Here is a 16,928-nt window from a genome sequence, read left to right as displayed (position 1 = left end):
ATCTACCCATGGGAAGATCTTGGCAGCCCGGGGCTCACGTTACAGTCACGGCGTCAGCACTTTTGAAACATTTCTTTTTGCTCAGCCGACACGAAACCTGAGAATTGAACAAATCACTGGAAAGAAAGCTTCTTTTAAGATTGCTCCATCCATTTCAGGCTTCCAGTCGCGCCACCTGAATGCACCTGTAAAATCCTCAACTACCTCGGTCGTCAGTATCTTCGCTTCGGCTGGCGGCCTGGGTCATGTTTGGCAGGACATGGGAAAACAAAGGTCGGAAAAGCTATTTCTCAAATAACTGAGCAATCTCCCGCGCACGGGGAGCGGGAAGGCTTTAGGTCAGAGGCCTTGGCGAGAAACGCTACTTCGTCTCGGCAAGACACAGCAGTTCACCTCACTGGTTCTCCGACCGTACTTAACTTCAATGCCATGTAGCCACGTTATGTGGAATTGTATTGTACCCGTTTCTAAGCAACAGGATAACAGCACAGGGAAGTGAGCATAAAGGGCATGTATATTTGTGGTCAGGATTCTTTCTCTCATCAGCAGCATCTTTGTAGAATTGAGAGCTTAGTGTTGATGCCACACAATACGCAGTAGACTGAGTATCACAGTTTGACCATTATGCAATTATACTTTGTCAAAAGTAATGAACAATACAGAATCCGAAGGTGGCAAAATCTATGTCCAGAAAGTAAAAAACCCTGCCACAGTTTGGCTCCGGAGCAGGGCCCGACCTATATGCTTTTTGTTTTTTTTGGCCGATGCGATACCGATTTTTGGAAGAAAAAAATACAGATTACCGATTAATCTGAAGATTATTTAAAAATATATATAATGCATAAAAAAAAGTAAGCCCCCCTCCCCCCAATTCCCTTTTAATGGGTGTCACTTACACAAACTTTCGCGATTAAGATTCTCTGCTTTGAATGAGAAGTCCATAATATGACTTTATCAAAAAAGAGAAAAGAAATATACAAGGTTATTGTATAGATTTCAATAATAAAACCATTCTTACTTGTTTACAACTGCTGTAAAGCATTAACCTTATCTTTTATATATTTTTATCCTGTGTTATTTTCACAAATCTTGGGATTTACTGGGCTAATCTGGGACCTCTGGGATTGTATTCTGTGCCATGTTATGTGGAAATGTGTGTTAAAACAAAAAAACTATTTGGAGAGAAAACGTCTTTGAATCCTTGAAATATCAACTTCAAATATAACTTGAAAGGACAATGACAAATTAAAACAATAAGAAAGTGAAATAAGAATAGAAAAAACTAAAATAATAGCAACTGAAAAAACAGTAAGAACAAATAGTGTCTGTTCTTGTGCGTTTTGGCCTCTTGGTGGCAGTGTGGTGCCGTCCATCCATGGCGTACACACTTAAAGTGAGTACAGAAGAAAGTTGAGATTGAATTCTATAAAAAATAACTTGTTTTTCACACATTGGAGAGAATGTGCGCCTTTGCGTAGTGTTATCTCACCTGTGGGCATGTGTTCTCACAAGAGTTGTGTGTGGATATTCGTTATTTGAAGGAAAAGGACGTCGATGCTAATTTCCTGTTGACATTTGAATGGGATCCTCCCTTCGTTTTTAGCATTAGCGCTAGCCTAGCAAAGTTTTAAAAACGAAGCATGTTTTGTATTTAAATATACAGTGGATGTAATTCTTAATGTCATGTCTTTAGTTTTACAGTTAACTCCAACTGCGGTGTCATTAAACAGCTCAAAGGACGCTTAGGGACAACAGAATAATCAGAATAACATGCTACACACTTGCTAGTTGCTAATGCTACGCAAGAAAAATTGTGCATTCAGGGTACTTTCACAGCATCGGAAAATTCCGTTTTCTTTGATAACGTTATAAAGGGAAAATAATCGGCCATTTGGCCCACTTGACCGATTGCTTGGGCGGATGTTTGAAGGACAATAATCAGCCGATTTTATAAAGTTTTTACTTTCTGGACCTGGATTTTCCACCTCTGATAGAATCATGTCTGTGAATCCACTCTTAATGAGTGGCTTGAATGGAAAACGCAGGGCACAGTAAAAGAGGACTGAGTTTGCCATCTGGAATTCCTCACAATGTCTTTAAAGTGTAACATACATGAGGGTGTTGTGAAAACGGAAACTCCAGCATCCCCGGAGTAAAGCATGTCAAAGTGAGGAGGTTTGTGATGGGAGGTCACGCCGGATCGAAAGGGGAGTTTCAAGAGGAGGAAGACAATAGCAGTACGGTGACAGGCTGTGTTTGAGAAATCAATAGGTGTTGCTTTTCTTCTGTCTCACTTTAACACCCGAGTCAGAACAAAGCAAAGACCAGAAGAGTTCCCGAACATGTTTTTACCCACGATCAATTGATTCCACCCCAACTTGGATTTAGAAAGCTTGCGAGAAAATCATCTCTATACGCTATATTTCTAAAGCTCCATTTACATTCAAATGAGGATCCGATATAATTCCCCTGCAGAATCAGGTTAAGAAAAAACTAACTACAGTGTTAATTTGATGTAACTCTAAGCAATATTCGCGTTGCTTATGAGAAAATAAAAACTACCATGGACTCGGGATGAACTCATTGGCCGTCTCGTTAATGCTCCCGTTCACGTAAAAAAAAAAATTTGAATAATCAATATCGAATCCATTTTCCTTTACGAGCATAATATCAATTCATAAAACCATGAATCGATTATTTTAATATCTTTTTCCGCATAAATTCATAAGAAAATGTAATTTTAGAGGCCAATTTTTGGGGGGGTATCTTGTTTTCTTTAAATTTACTGTTTACGTTTATGAAAGACCTGACTTAGTGCAATTCAGAATCTTTTAATTTATATTTACAATTATTGAATTTGAATTGCTGATTGCAGATGTCAATGTTTGTGTAACACAAGTGATTATAACACGTGTTACTTTTGTTAATAATCTGAATCATTTAACCAGTTACTGCCCCTACAAAATTATATTTGGAATTTAATGTTTGATGTTTTATCATTGATCAGTATCAGTATGAATTGAAGTGAATCGAATTGAATCAGAAAATCTGAAAAAAAAATCGAAATTGAATCGAACTAAACTCTTGTGAATCAAAATCGAATCGATAGCCAGCCCTGGTAAACACCGCGCGTGTTAATGACATTGACTTTCAATCAAAATTGTGCTCAGCAGGTTTGCAAATCCCTACATGGTCTGATTTGCCAGCAGCTGCCACCTTTGCTTCCTTCTACAGCTGCCGCGACCTCGCCGTAACCCAGTTGCTGTCACCGGCGCATTCAAACACTGCTACTGCGCAGCACACGCAAAAATACAGGCGAGTCAACGGCAAGCTGAGATGATTAATAGAAGGTAGAGAGGACATTTTATAAAAAGTCAGTACGATTTCACGCTGTGAAGCCTTCAAACGCGGCGCTGCTTTAAATCACCACACTAGACATTAGCCATGCTCTGTTATACTTTAATGCGTTTCAATTTCCACAGTCCTAATAAAGTTTATGGGAAAGTGTCCGTCTAATGAGCCTGAGATACATCAGAGTGATAAGTGTTTGGGTTCATGGATGGGTCCCTCTGAGAAAATTTCTTTCCCCAAACCGACTCGTCAAACCAGAAATACCACTTCCCCCGGAGAGCTTTGTGACACCAAGACAAAAAGCAAAAAGCCATATCCATCATCAAGCCACCATGGAAAAGCACGTCCTGAAGAGAGAGAGAGAGTGTTTTGACTTGAGAAGGAGTGTCAGCAGTTCCGATTTCACCGAGGCTGCTACAACTGCTCTGTTCCTAACGCTGCAATCCCGACCCTCGAACCTCACCTCCGACTCGTTTGACCTGGACATTCGTTACCCGTGTCACTGCAGGCAGACGGCCTGAGGAATGAGGTTGTAAATGTGTTGACTCCAGGGAAAGGGAAAGAAGCGCACAGCGAACACCGTGTCTAAATATAAACTGCCTTCTCTCCTTAGGGTTCGGATAAGGAGCAGCGCTTGAAGCATCTGTCTCACAAGACCCGCTTCCGGCAGTCTGGACCTCGCCACCTGAGGGAGGTGAAACGGGAAACAGACGGTCTTATTTCGTTGTTGGATAATTACGCATCTGTGAGCAAGAGAGTGTGTCATACGCTCACTCTTCTGTAAACACTGAGCCATCTGTGTACGGCGGTAGATTTCCATGACCGTCGCTCAATTAAAGCACGGGCTTTTAAGTGATAATGAGTAGAATAGTGCTGTCATTCTAAAACGCAAAGTTTGATCTTTTTGATTTGGGTAATGGACAGCCTCTTTAGGCAACTAGAAAAAGTGCCATTTCTGCAGAAATTGCGTGGGAATGCTGAAAAGCTGAACGCTATTAGCTGAAGGCTAAGATTTGAATGCATGTGCTTATGAAGTAAATTGAAAGATAAACAATGTGAAAATTACACATTTTTAATTGTAGTGAGATGACAAATGAATAAAAAGAAAACTTGAACTGCAATCTGTCTAAAGTGGGATTTAATCAATTCATAGCAATTATAATCCACTTCCTAGAAAAAAATCGATTCGGCAATATATCGCGCGCAATTCTCGAATACATTTTTAAACATCCATTTTTTATGTGAATATTCAACAAAACGTCTTACTTAGGATTAGGATTCACACATTAAGCATGGAAGAATGTTATATTAATGGAACATTAAGCCTTAATATTTTATTTCAGTGCTGTTCAAACATGAAACAGACTGCAACCTGTTTGTTAAATTCAGTGGCTCAGTTATAAGCCTGACTTTTTAGATAAATAAATACATTTTCATACAAATCTTACCGTGTACATGTACAAGTTTACTGATTAGTAGTTTCTAAATTTGAGTAAAAAAAACAAATCGGGATTAATCGGTATCGAATCGAATCATGACCTATGAATCGTGGTACGAATTGAATCGCCAGGTACTAGGCAATTCACACCCCCAGTCAGTTGGTATCGAACCATCGAAAACGGTCCAAGCAGGGTTTGAACCCAGGTTCTATGGTGGAAGGCAATTGCTCAAGCCGCTGAGCTAATGTGACTTATTTGAAATCATGGTTAATGGTATATTTATTTTGAAAAGTGTCATCTGATGCTGAAAGCTAGCATGCATGGAATCATTTCAGTGAAATTACAATCCATTTCTTGATATGGTAGTCAGTTGGTATATATTTGCAATGTACAGTCAAGGTGGGATTCGAACCCGCGACCTCCTGGTTACTGTCCGAATTTTGGACTAAATAGACCCTATGGGGTAAAAGTGTGGTACATATACAAGTATGGGTGCCTAATCCAGCTTCTTATGTCAAACAAAGACAGAATGGCACTTTGATCAATTGCAAGTCAAATTAACTCGCTGAAAAGATCAATATCACATTTATAAGCTTGGCCAAGGAAGCTGAAGAGCTGCTGATTCTTCTTCTGGGGGGAGAGGAGGAGACTAGTCAAGCAAGCACAACGACTGTCAATCTGTCAGTGTGCTGGAAGGCGTCACTCTCAGGAGTGCAAAGTGATGTCGGGGCTCAGCAGCACGTTGCCTTCAGACTTTACAGCTTGGATGCTTGCACTCACTGGCAATGGTTTTTTTTTTTTTAATTTAGGAGGACATTGATCAACACACAATGCAGTTTGTTAATCAATATATCAAATCATTCCTTGAACATGATTCTGATTAAATAGTACAATATGTGGTATTAAGCGAAGCAGATTATAAGAATTTTGACAAAAGACCAGAAAATGGAACATGGAAAACCTGAATATAAATCACCTCTAAATAAATAAGGCAGTGAATAGAATCATCTGTGATGCATCAGTGAGCTGTTGCCTCGATGATTTCCTCAACGGCAACATTTTCATGGTGATTTCATTTTTCTGTAAAGAGAAACATTGGGTTTTTTGTTTCACGATTGCCTTTCCCGCAGACTTCTCCTAGCATTTAATCAGTGCCTAAAAGAGATGTCGACGGGATATAATCATCTCCTGTGTCAAGGTACTTTCATCTCTGAGTAGTTCTTTTGAGAGCTCCTGGTGGACCTGCAGCACAGGTCATTAAATATCGTGATAAGAGCGCCAGCCCGGGTATAACGGATACGAAGATACATGGTCGGAGTGATCTGGCCTCAAAGGCAACAACTTGCTCTTTCCCTTCAACTTTCTTGTCCACACAGATAACAGTATATTTTTTAGACGTTTTAATACTTTCTCCATCCACACCAAGTGTCAACATGAAGAGAAGACTTTATATTCGCTGACTTTGAAAATTGTTGGGGGCTTAAAACACCTGAAGAAACTATTTTGAAGTGAAGCCAAAGAACAACAGCGAAGTATTTTAAGTGATACTGCATTTGGCCTGTATTTTGTATTCTGCAGATTTTCTAACTACTAAAGTACTTTCTAACATTGTTACAATGAAGACGCCTTGTTTTGTGTTTTTTTTATTTCGAACCATGCATATGTTTTAAGCAGAGGTGGCAAATCCAGCTCCAGAAAGTAAAAACCCTGCCACAGTTTGGCTTTAGCCCCTTGTGCTAGCTAGCTAGCTCCCTAGCACCCGGGGAGCTAGCTATGGAGCGCGCTAGCTAGCACCTGGGGCTAAAGCCAAACTCTGGCAGGGTTTTTACTTTCTGGACTTGGATTTGCCATCTCTGGTTTTAAGTTAATTGACAGCTGACACTTGCCTTGTATTTTCTGAATTGTGCTGACTTACTGAAGTACTTACGAGCAGTGAATGTGATAGCATGTGTTAATGTGAAATAGGGTTTAGAGTTCACATTTTTTGCTGATTTATTAGATTCCCATCTGTAACTCATTTGCTCCCAAAAACGTATAAATATGTTCTATTTTAAATGTTTTAAGTGTCCCAAAGACGTATTAATACATTCGTAATGCTTTTTTTTATGCTAGAGGATACAGAAGGCTTTGATTCAGCCTCTCAAATACAGAGAACTGTTGAATAAATTGTAGTTATTACACAAACGGCCAGCAGGTGGCAGTAGATTATAAGAGCTCAACCAGGGCCATGTTGCAAAAAGCTCATTTACCCACATTAAACAGATTTATGAATAATGTTGAAACTTAGCTATATTCTAATGCTTATTGCTGCAAAACAGAAACAGATAGAAATGTACTTTTTTTTCATGATGAAAGAAGAGACTCTAATCTTTCTTTTGGTAGGTTCCATGTTTTTATAGCAGTACAACACAATATTCTTTGGAGCTTGCAAAATCAGTCAAAATCCAGTAAAACAGAGTGAAGGGGTTTGCTTCAGTGAAAATGGCTGCGAGTGAATGAGTGAAAGGAGACAGGCCAATGTGAGCAAACAAACACATCTTTAAAAATGCACTGTGTTCTTGAGGACATAAAATTCACCTTACAGTCCCCAACATGCACATGATTTGTCAATTATCATCCAATCAAAGTAAAATCTTTAACATCTTAATTCTAACTCCTATCTGCGTGAGCGGCTAAAGTGTGCTAAGGCAAACTGGAGATGTCAGGAAGGCCGCAGTGATGAACTGCGCATCTGATAGAATTTGGCACCCAAAATGTCTTCAAGTCATAGGCAGGCTCTTGTCCACACACAATAGATCCGACATGGAAGCGAAAGAGACAGGCTGCCGAGACAACGAGACCTCTCATCCGCGGTCTGCTTAATCACACGCATTAATGCTGAGGGCGCACACGCCACCACAAGTCTATCAGTAGCCTTGCTTGAAAACAAAGCAATCCTTCCGTGTAAGTCCCAGCCCACCTTTTCTCTCTCTCTATTTCTCTCTCTCTCACCATCCCCCTTGAGCATCCAAGCCTCCTTTTTTGCAAAGTTTTCCATCTGCTCTTTGAATTACTGCCCACAAAGATGGAACCCAACCAACCTTTTTTTAGGAGGAGACGGTCTGACTGGCCCAGTCCCCACCGCCCCTCACCCTCCTATCCACATATGGTGGCCTGGTTCCTGCAGGGAAAACTTCCACATTGCACGTTCATTGCCACTTTTGGCCATTTTTCCTTTTTTATTAATTAGGGTTTGTTTTTTTTCTCCACCACAATGCTAATAAATCCACCCACTCTCTGTCAATTAGATGCCCGTTATAGCGGACACATAATGGACTCTTGAGAACCAGAGTGTAACGGGTACAAATGGCTGATGTGCCGTGATGAATAATGCAACAATTATCCCCGTGGCAAAAAACAAAAAAAGGCAAGCCCATTTCCAATGAGTTTTCCTTTCAAGAGAAAATGTATTTCATATTTTACAGTAAGTTGGTACTCCAAAGTAGAGGCTGCTGCACTATATCCTCATTCATCTCTTTAGTGGCTTTTGTCTGTCTGCTTGCAGCATAAATCACCTGTTGAAGCCCAAACACTAATGATCCCTTCATGCAGAGGCTCCTACATTGACCCCCGCTGCTGCTGCTGCTGCTTTTATGTTGTGCAAAGTTGAGTTTGAGGTTAAGGAAACCGACTGGAAACAAATTCCTCAAAAGTTGTGCAAAATCTCGCCAACTATAAAAGCGATGATAAACCAGAGAACAGGAAATAGATTGTACTACAACGTAGGAAAGGGTCAGGCTACTCAATACAAAAAAATGGCCTATTTTTATTTATTTACTTCATGACGGCAATAACAAAGGAGACTACACAAAGTGCAATTCCTGCAAAAATTGCGTGGGAATGGTGAATGCTAATAGCTGAAGTAAATTGAAAGATAAATAGTGTGAAAATTACAAATTACGAATTGTCGTGTGAATAATAAATCAAAAAAAGGAAAAGTTGAACTGCATTCGCTCTAAGGAGCGTCAAAAGGGAATCGAACCCAGAACCATGTCCCTGTTGTGTTAGGTATCACCATTTGTTATGGTCCTTGGCCAGGCCCAGGTTAAATCTGTAAACTGAATTTCATTGCTCTGTACTTTTGTTTTAACGTGTTATTATGTTATTTTCATTTACAAATCAAGATAAATCCCCACCCCCCCAAAAAAAAAATAATAATAATTTTGACAATAATATGTTCTATGCAGCCCCACTAGTCTAAATATGTCATTCTGGTTAATATTGCATTAGTGGAATATGAGTTAAGCAGCAAAATCCAGCCGTTTTTATCCGTTGCTCAGGGTTCAGGCAACGACCAATCACAGTTCACCTGTTTTCTGAGCTGAGATTGGTTGCAGAAAACACCTTCAGATAACAGGTGAGCTGTGCTTGGTCGTTGCCTGAGCCCTGAGCAACATTAGTGTCACCTTCAGTCGCGAGCAAGTGGCAAAATGGCCGCCCCCTGAGATGGATAAAAACGGCTGGATTTTGCGCTTCATAACTCTTATTCCGCAAATGTAATATTAATAAAAATGTCATGTTTAGACTAGTGATGCCACATTTTACGTAATATTGTCAAGAAATGTTTAAGGTTGACTTCCAGCAAAAACCACCTGTTTTGAATCCATCCAATCACGGCACAGCTTGCAAATGACCAAACTCAGACAACCGGTGAGCTCTGAGCAACTGTGATATCATTTTCAGTCGACAGGAAGTAGCAAAATGGCCACCCCCTGGATAATTTATATTCCACAAACGCAACATGAATCAGGACAACATGTTTGGACTAGTGGGGCGGCATAGAACATATTGTGAAGATTTTTTGGGGGTCTACTTAAAGCTTGATTTGAAATGCATTTGAACATTCTCTTCAAAGACTTATAAATAAGAAAAGACTCTGCTGTACGCTGCGTCCATATGGCATCATCAAAGGGTGATTTGTTTAGCATATTGCATTATGCACTGATTGATCTTACTTGACACTTTGATGACTGTTTTTGGAACGCTAAAACGTTACAGATGACTTCTATCTCCGATAGGAACGTTTGCTTCGAAATATGAAGTAGACCAGCGTCCTGGAACGGATTAGGGTCGACTTCAGAGGATTAGATTCAACAGTGGAGTGAGACACAGGATCATTTTAACACTTATTGACAGTATTGGACAGATGGTAAGTGAACTTTTACTCTATTCCAAAAAACGGGGACGGTAAAACTGAGATTGGATTTAAAAATCATTAAAAAACCACACTGGACTCCCTCTGAGTCAGAGATGGGGGTTTTTATTAAGAAGACATTTTTCCTCTTATCAACGTGACTATAATCAGTTGGGCGTAGCGGAGAAACTTAATATTTCAAAGGCTGCTGATAATTTATCTTCCACGCTGCTGACAGGTGCGACCGAGTGCAGCAAGCAGGATTTATGGAAAACATGGATTTGATGGAGCGGAAAAAAAGGCGAACAATCCCCAACGGGGTGCCGAGGCTCAACTTTTTAGTCAGCATCCAAGGTGAAGGTGTGGTCTTCATGCAACACAGTGTTAATCAAATGAGACGCCCAGCGGAGTGTGGGAGTCAAGGTTGCGTTCACACTCCTTGATTCCTCCCCCATGTAGGATATGGAAGCGAATAGGGGAAGCATGAGTGGAATCACAGAGCGGGGAGGGTGGGAATGGAGGTGGGTTTCGGTATAGGCTGCAGCTAATGGGGTGGTAAAAGTGCACGTGGCAAGATTGCAACACTCCAGTAAACAAACAAAACAACGACAATTATGTCATGGGCGAGCCCAATGCTTATCGAGGTTTTCAGCTCAAACGTATCCAAATATCATATCCGCATGGATAGATGGATGGACATGCACTGTACATGAACTAATAATGAAGAAGTAGTTTTTTTTTAGTGCCGTTTAATTTTCATAAGGCATGTTTTGGCCCTTCTATGTTTAAAATCCACGCTAATGGTCAGATGAAGGCGAACGTAATATGCTTGTGAAGCGAGTCAATAATATGCGGAGGAACTCAATGTGTGCGTGCATTAGCATTATTTCTCCTCAATATTAAGTGTTATGAGAGATTGCAGGTTGTTTATATACATTGCTATTATGTACGAAAGCATAACATTTTGCTTTTTTTTTTAGTATGAGCTCTTTTTTTTCCACAATTTGTGACTTTTTTATTTCGCCAACCTCCCCACCCTATCGTGATAATTATCATATTGCGAGTTGCATATCTTGATAATATCGTATCGTGATGTCTGGATATCGTTACATCCTACTAGGGATAGACCGATTATCGGTCGAGCCGATATTTGGCATTTTGACAAACTCGCCTATTTGCTGTTTTGTGTTTGGCGCCATCTGATGGCATAATGGTATCAAGGAAGTATATTTAGGTGAGTGGAGGTGTTTCAAGTGGTGCTTTGCCACTCTAGCGGCGAACAAAACTTTCCCCGACACAAATCAGCATTTCGGAGAGCTGGCCAATAGAATCACTCCGAAACATTCTTATCTTTTATTGGCTTTTTTTTCACTTGACATTTGCTTCTTTTAACTTTGCTTTCTCTTCCATGTCTGCTTATATAAAAAGGGTGATCTGTGTGCAAAATAAAACCAGTTACGTTCCATTTCTTGACTCGCTCATTCTGTCTCCTTACACCACCATTTGATGGCATCATCAAACGCATCATCATTTTGGCTGAAATCACTCAATTTTGGGAGGTCAGTTCTGTCTCATGCAAATGCTGAGCACTTGCTTGTTGCCAAGCAAGATGGCTACTTGGCGACTTTTACGACACCGGGCAACTTTTTGTGACGTTACTGGAGATTGAGACTTCCTCCAGAGTAGACGTATACCACATCCAGACTGCAAATTAACGGCGCTCGCGTGAAGACACGTGGCTAACTGACCACATCCCAGGAATAATGTTTGTTTTGGTGGGGACGCACTCCAGAGACCCAACTATTTGTACAGAAACAAAACGTGTTCCATTAATATCCCAATCTAATTGAATTTAAGTGTCACAAAAACAATATACCTATCACCCCCCCCCCCTCCTCCTCTCCAACACACCAGCACGCATATCAAAAAACAACAACACACACATATAGCCCCCCACCCACCACGTCCTCTTTTTGAAAACCAACATATGGTGACCCAAGCTTACAGCATTTTCCTCAGACAATCGGCGACCCAATAAAAAAAAATAAAAAGACCCGCGACCCACTTTGGGTCCTGTCCCTAAGTTTGGGAAACCCAAGCTCATTCACTCAGCAAGAACCAGATCTGACCACCAGTGAAATATGTAAAAAAAAAAAAACATGATAATAATAGAAATAGGATGTTTAACTTCAATAGAAATAAAAACATGGCAAAGTAGTTTGCAGTGACAACACAGGTTCAAGAACTGTGCAGGATAGAGTGTGGGGTGAATATGCACGGTTGTCTGTACCATACTCTAAAAAATATATACTGTACAGTACATCTAAAATTTTAATTATACATTTAATCCAGACTCCTTGTGCATAATTTGATGGAAAGAGTCTTGTAAAAATATTATGAGATGCAATTCTTTACCCAGAACCATTCAATAAGTGATTCTAAACATGTGTTTTTCCTTTGAGGAAAATATTACTTTTACAGTATCGCACAGGGCAATATTACACAAATTGCTTGGTTTATTCTTATAGAGTACAACATGAGACTAAAGAGAAAAACACATTTCCATGATGGTAAATGGGAGATACAGTACCTAATAAAGCAACAGTAGCAATAACTGCTGCTTTTTAGTCTTTAAATGGCGCACAGGGTGTCATAATTGTTTACCAGACCTTACGGACTACAGTGAAATTAAACTTTTATATCTCTCTTACAATAGAGTAAGAAACACCTTGTAAACTGAGCGGTGATGCACAGCAGATAAATGATGCGTTGCTTAGAGAAATGTAAGCTTCGGGCCAGTATTCGCCATACATAACCTTCAATGTTTTTGATGAAAAGTTATTTCTCACTTTTAGAAAGTTTATAGCGATTTTGATATGCATACCTTTACAGCGATAACGGTTCAAACTGAGCCTGTAAGCAGATGCGTTATAACCGCACACGAACGCCGTGGAGCACAAAGTTGGTGGTGGCGGAAGTCGCTTCTCTTTTGCCCTCAGTGGAGTTTCATCCCCACGCACAAAGTTTACAACTACGCCGAGGACACTCAGACGAACACCGGCTCTTACCTGTTGGCCCGTCGATGCCATCGGCGTAGATCTGGACGGTGAGAATCAACAAAAAGGCGCAGGTGTTCATCGTCAAGCAGTTGTTTTTTTTCTTTTCTGTTTTTTTTTTTTTAGTCCACTTTTAAATGCGTCAAAGAGTCCGTTTCCAAGTCGCCCCGTGCCATCCAACGGGGGAAGTTTTGGAGAGTGGAGCTCATCTATTCCCCACTGGTTGACAGTGACACAGACACGCAGTTTCGGAGAACGCGCGGCGAGACTGCCCACTGCTACTTGTGCAAACCGACGTCAGCGTAAACAGTTGAGGGGAGAGATTTGCCTTCTCAAAGCCACTTTTCCCTCCCAGCCCCAGACTCTTCTTTGAGCGAAGAGGCGGGAGGCGGGCGCCTCCAAGTGGCCAAATCTGGTAAATCACACCACGAACCATGAAAGGCATTCTCGCCCACTTCTTCACACTTGATGTGTTAATATTTGATTCATGGCCGAAGTGTTGATGCAGGTAGCATTAATAAACAGGTATTGAGTCATTTTAAATTGCTACGGTTTAAGGTTTAGGACTCACACTCGCACTACACGATAGCAAGAAAAACAGTATGGAAAGAAAAAAAAATACATTGCATCACTTAAAACATACATTAATATGGATTATTTCCAAAAATCAATTTAGTAATTTTTCACACCACCTAGGTTTTATAATTGTAAATGTCTCCTATTCTGAAACAGCCATCCTTTAAGTCTTTTTACAACAACTTATTGATGATTTAAATTTTAGGCCATAATAGTAAAGACAATCAAGAGATAAACACACTAATTTCATGGCAGTCCAATGCAAATGGAAGCTGAACAACAAGATTTCTAAACTAAAACTATGGTAATGACTTGCGCCACAGCTTTGTTTGTTGATAGAACCCATGACAAGAACAAATGGAGTTGGTCCACTGAAATACACTTCTTGTATAACGGTAAAGACAAAAGTGTACAATGGTAAATATTAGGGGTGTTCCAAAAAATCAATTCTCATAAGAATCCCGATTCTCATTTAGATTTTATTAAAATTATTTTATACTGTCTTCCCTTTGTTTGTGTGTGCCTTTATTGGGAGCGCTGTTCATGTTGTACCCGATTTGGCCACTGAGGGGCAGTGTGGTTCCACGCGATCTGATACACTGTTAAGTTGTAGCCACATTAGAGAGTAGAAGGAAAAAGTCACGATCAAGTTATTCCAATAAAAGTTGTTTTTTTTGCAGCGTGGAGCCGTTTTTTTGAGTGATAAAAGTGCCGCGAGTAGAGCACTAATTAGCATTAGCAAGTCAGACTGGAGTAGATCATTACGATTCCTTGCACATTTATAAATTTAAGCAAAAATCATTGTCAATCAAATCATTTTGAATCAAAAATTGTTCTTAATCGAAAATCGATTCTGAATCGAATCGTGCACCCAAAAATCGGAATCGAATCGAATCGGGAGACATTCAAAGATTCCCACCCCTAGTAAATATGTACAAGTAATTTACGCGATTTACATGTGTTACCCCTTAAAGGGACAGTGTGGACAATTTTTAAACTTTTCCATGATCATTCGTTTTAAAAACCCACATATGCAAAAAAAAAACAAAAAAAACAGTTCTATCACATCAACGTACATTTTTTAATTATCTATATAATAATAATAATAATAATAATAATAACAATAATAGTAATCTAATCATAGGTCTAGTAATTGCTAATGATATTACATACGTGGTGCCGCACCTTCACCACCATCATTCTGCTATGGATCCCGAAGGAGACAAACTTCACGAACGTAGTAATTGGTGGTAGGCTTGCGAAGTGAAGTCTCTCTTCTCTTGCATTCTATTAGTTTACCACTAGATTGCACCAAATTGTAGTACACATTGTCTCTTTAAGTCCTGCAGATACAAGTGCATACAATAAATCATACTACCTACCCAACTCTCTTGTATTTATACGTTCATAATAACGGTAAAGACTTGTAATTATTCTGATACTCTCACAAATTCATACATAACTCAGAAATAGCATTCATTTTTCTGTCTGCTATTGTGTAAATGCATAATGGCTGCCGCATCCTGACACTTTAAATCACAGATCCCTCAAGTCATTACTGATTTTCAAAATGAATTTCAAAGAGGTATGACTACCATTATTGATCAAATTATATAAAAATGACCCGTATGCAGTAGTTGAATGCTTCTCAATTAGTTTATGTTACGCCCCCAAACCAGGAAGAAGAAACTATTTCGTACCACCCCCCCCCCTTCCCCCATCTCTCCACCATGACTATAAATCGTATCAATATACTCCTTGCACACTCTGTGAACAATGAGAGCACCACTGCCACCTATTGTAGTGGATGTGCAATTACACTTTATTTTAGTAAGGCAAAAATAATAATAATAAAACCAAGAAAACGCACCCCTGAGCTCTTCCTTTTCATTTAATTCTGTCTTTTTTCTAGTTGGCATAACTTTGAAAACAAAATTGAATGACTTCATCCTGGTTCCTCAGCAACTGTTACTCTGCAGCCAACAGCTCAGGTGCAGGATTATAAGTGACACCAATGGCCATGTGTTGAGAAAAACGAATTAATCAAAGCAGTTATTTACACGCCGATTGCGCAGCGTAGTCCCCGGATTCTGCAACACACAATTAAAATGTATGCAAATTAGCATAGTAAACATGTCACATTTGTCTATATGTGCCCTGTGGAATAAGCGCGAGCTCTTGCTCACTCGTGACCCTAGTGAGGGTCACAGTGGATGAATTTGCACAAGACGAACAGGTAAATATGCCTTCACACAGCCTATTACTGGTGGGAAGCATACTTCTCCATAAATGACATCAAGTCTGCCATCAAGTGTGTGGCGAATTTGCATTTGAAGACGTTTCTGGTCATGTTTACTGGAGGATGTGTGGCAGAAATTACCCTGGCGCTCTTCTGCTGCATATGTAAACAAACATAAGTGAAAGGATAAATGGACTACATTAGTACGCCACTTGACACAAAAATGCGCTTTGACACAGTGATAAAGCAATCATAAGGACTCTTGGGCAGCCCTTTCACAAGTCAGGGGTCAAATATTCAACCTTCTTATTACGGGAGCGTCAATAGAAGACATGCTGATTTGATTTTTTATTTTTTATTTTTTTTGCATAGACATGTGTATTTCAATATTTGACAGGTCTCAGATGTCATAGCTTTCGTAATGTGCTTAAGGGTATGCAAGCGTGCACACTTGCCTCACGCAGACATGCTATTGCATTTGATTTGAGCGTTACATGTCCGCTGAGATCAACCTTAGAAAACACAAATTTCATTGTCTATTTTAGAAAATCCCATCGGAGATTGTTTTGCACAGCCTGATGGCCTGAAGGCCAGATCTGGCCCCTGCATACTGTACGCCATTTTATGCGGCTTACGAAAGCATGTCAGAATCTTTCTTGATTTAACTGTTTAAAACTACTGTAGTTATCAGTCATTATAATTATAACAATCAGATTATCATTTTGTGTAGCATTTTGTGTAGCATTTTGTGTCGCATTTTGTGTCGCATTTTGTGTCGCATTTTGTGTCGCATTTTGTTACTTTTTTTTGTACCCATTGAACAAAATCATGACTTTGAACACAAATTACAGTACGGAACTATAATTTTTGGTTAGTAATCGCTGGATGTTTTTCACGAACCTCACTATGACGGACATGATATGTGATTCGGGTATGTAATTCGTCGTCCTCAACCCCCCCCCCCCCCCCCCCCAAAAAAATATATCAATAAAATAAATTATTCAGGGTGGTCGGGGTGGGGTCGGGGGGTGGGGGGGCGGCTTTGTTGGGGGGGCGGGGGGTCGTGGGGGGAGCGGGGGCTGTGGACCGGTGGG

At 40.0% G+C, this 16,928-nt stretch overlaps 1 protein-coding gene across 3 annotated transcripts in view; it reads right to left on the bottom strand.

The window, feature by feature from the left end:
• Window positions 1-13,321, bottom strand: part of LOC147172201 (receptor-type tyrosine-protein phosphatase U) — a 213,029-nt gene extending 199,708 nt beyond the window's left edge. For all 3 annotated transcript variants that reach the window (XM_086077670.1, XM_086077671.1, XM_086077672.1), the window contains exon 1: window positions 13,032-13,321. In XM_086077670.1, the coding sequence (XP_085933796.1) occupies window positions 13,032-13,101 (70 nt within the window). In that variant the 5' untranslated portion in view covers window positions 13,102-13,321. The remainder of the gene's footprint in view (window positions 1-13,031) is intronic.
• Window positions 13,322-16,928: the final 3,607 nt, after the last annotated feature.

Source organism: Leptonotus elevatus, chromosome 6 (assembly GCF_054856555.1).
Source record: "Leptonotus elevatus isolate MCC_2025b chromosome 6, RoL_Lele_1.0, whole genome shotgun sequence".
In the NCBI taxonomy this organism is placed as follows: domain Eukaryota; kingdom Metazoa; phylum Chordata; class Actinopteri; order Syngnathiformes; family Syngnathidae; genus Leptonotus; species Leptonotus elevatus.
The sequence above is the reverse complement of the archived record's forward strand: the minus strand, read 5'-3'. Positions and strand labels throughout refer to the sequence as shown.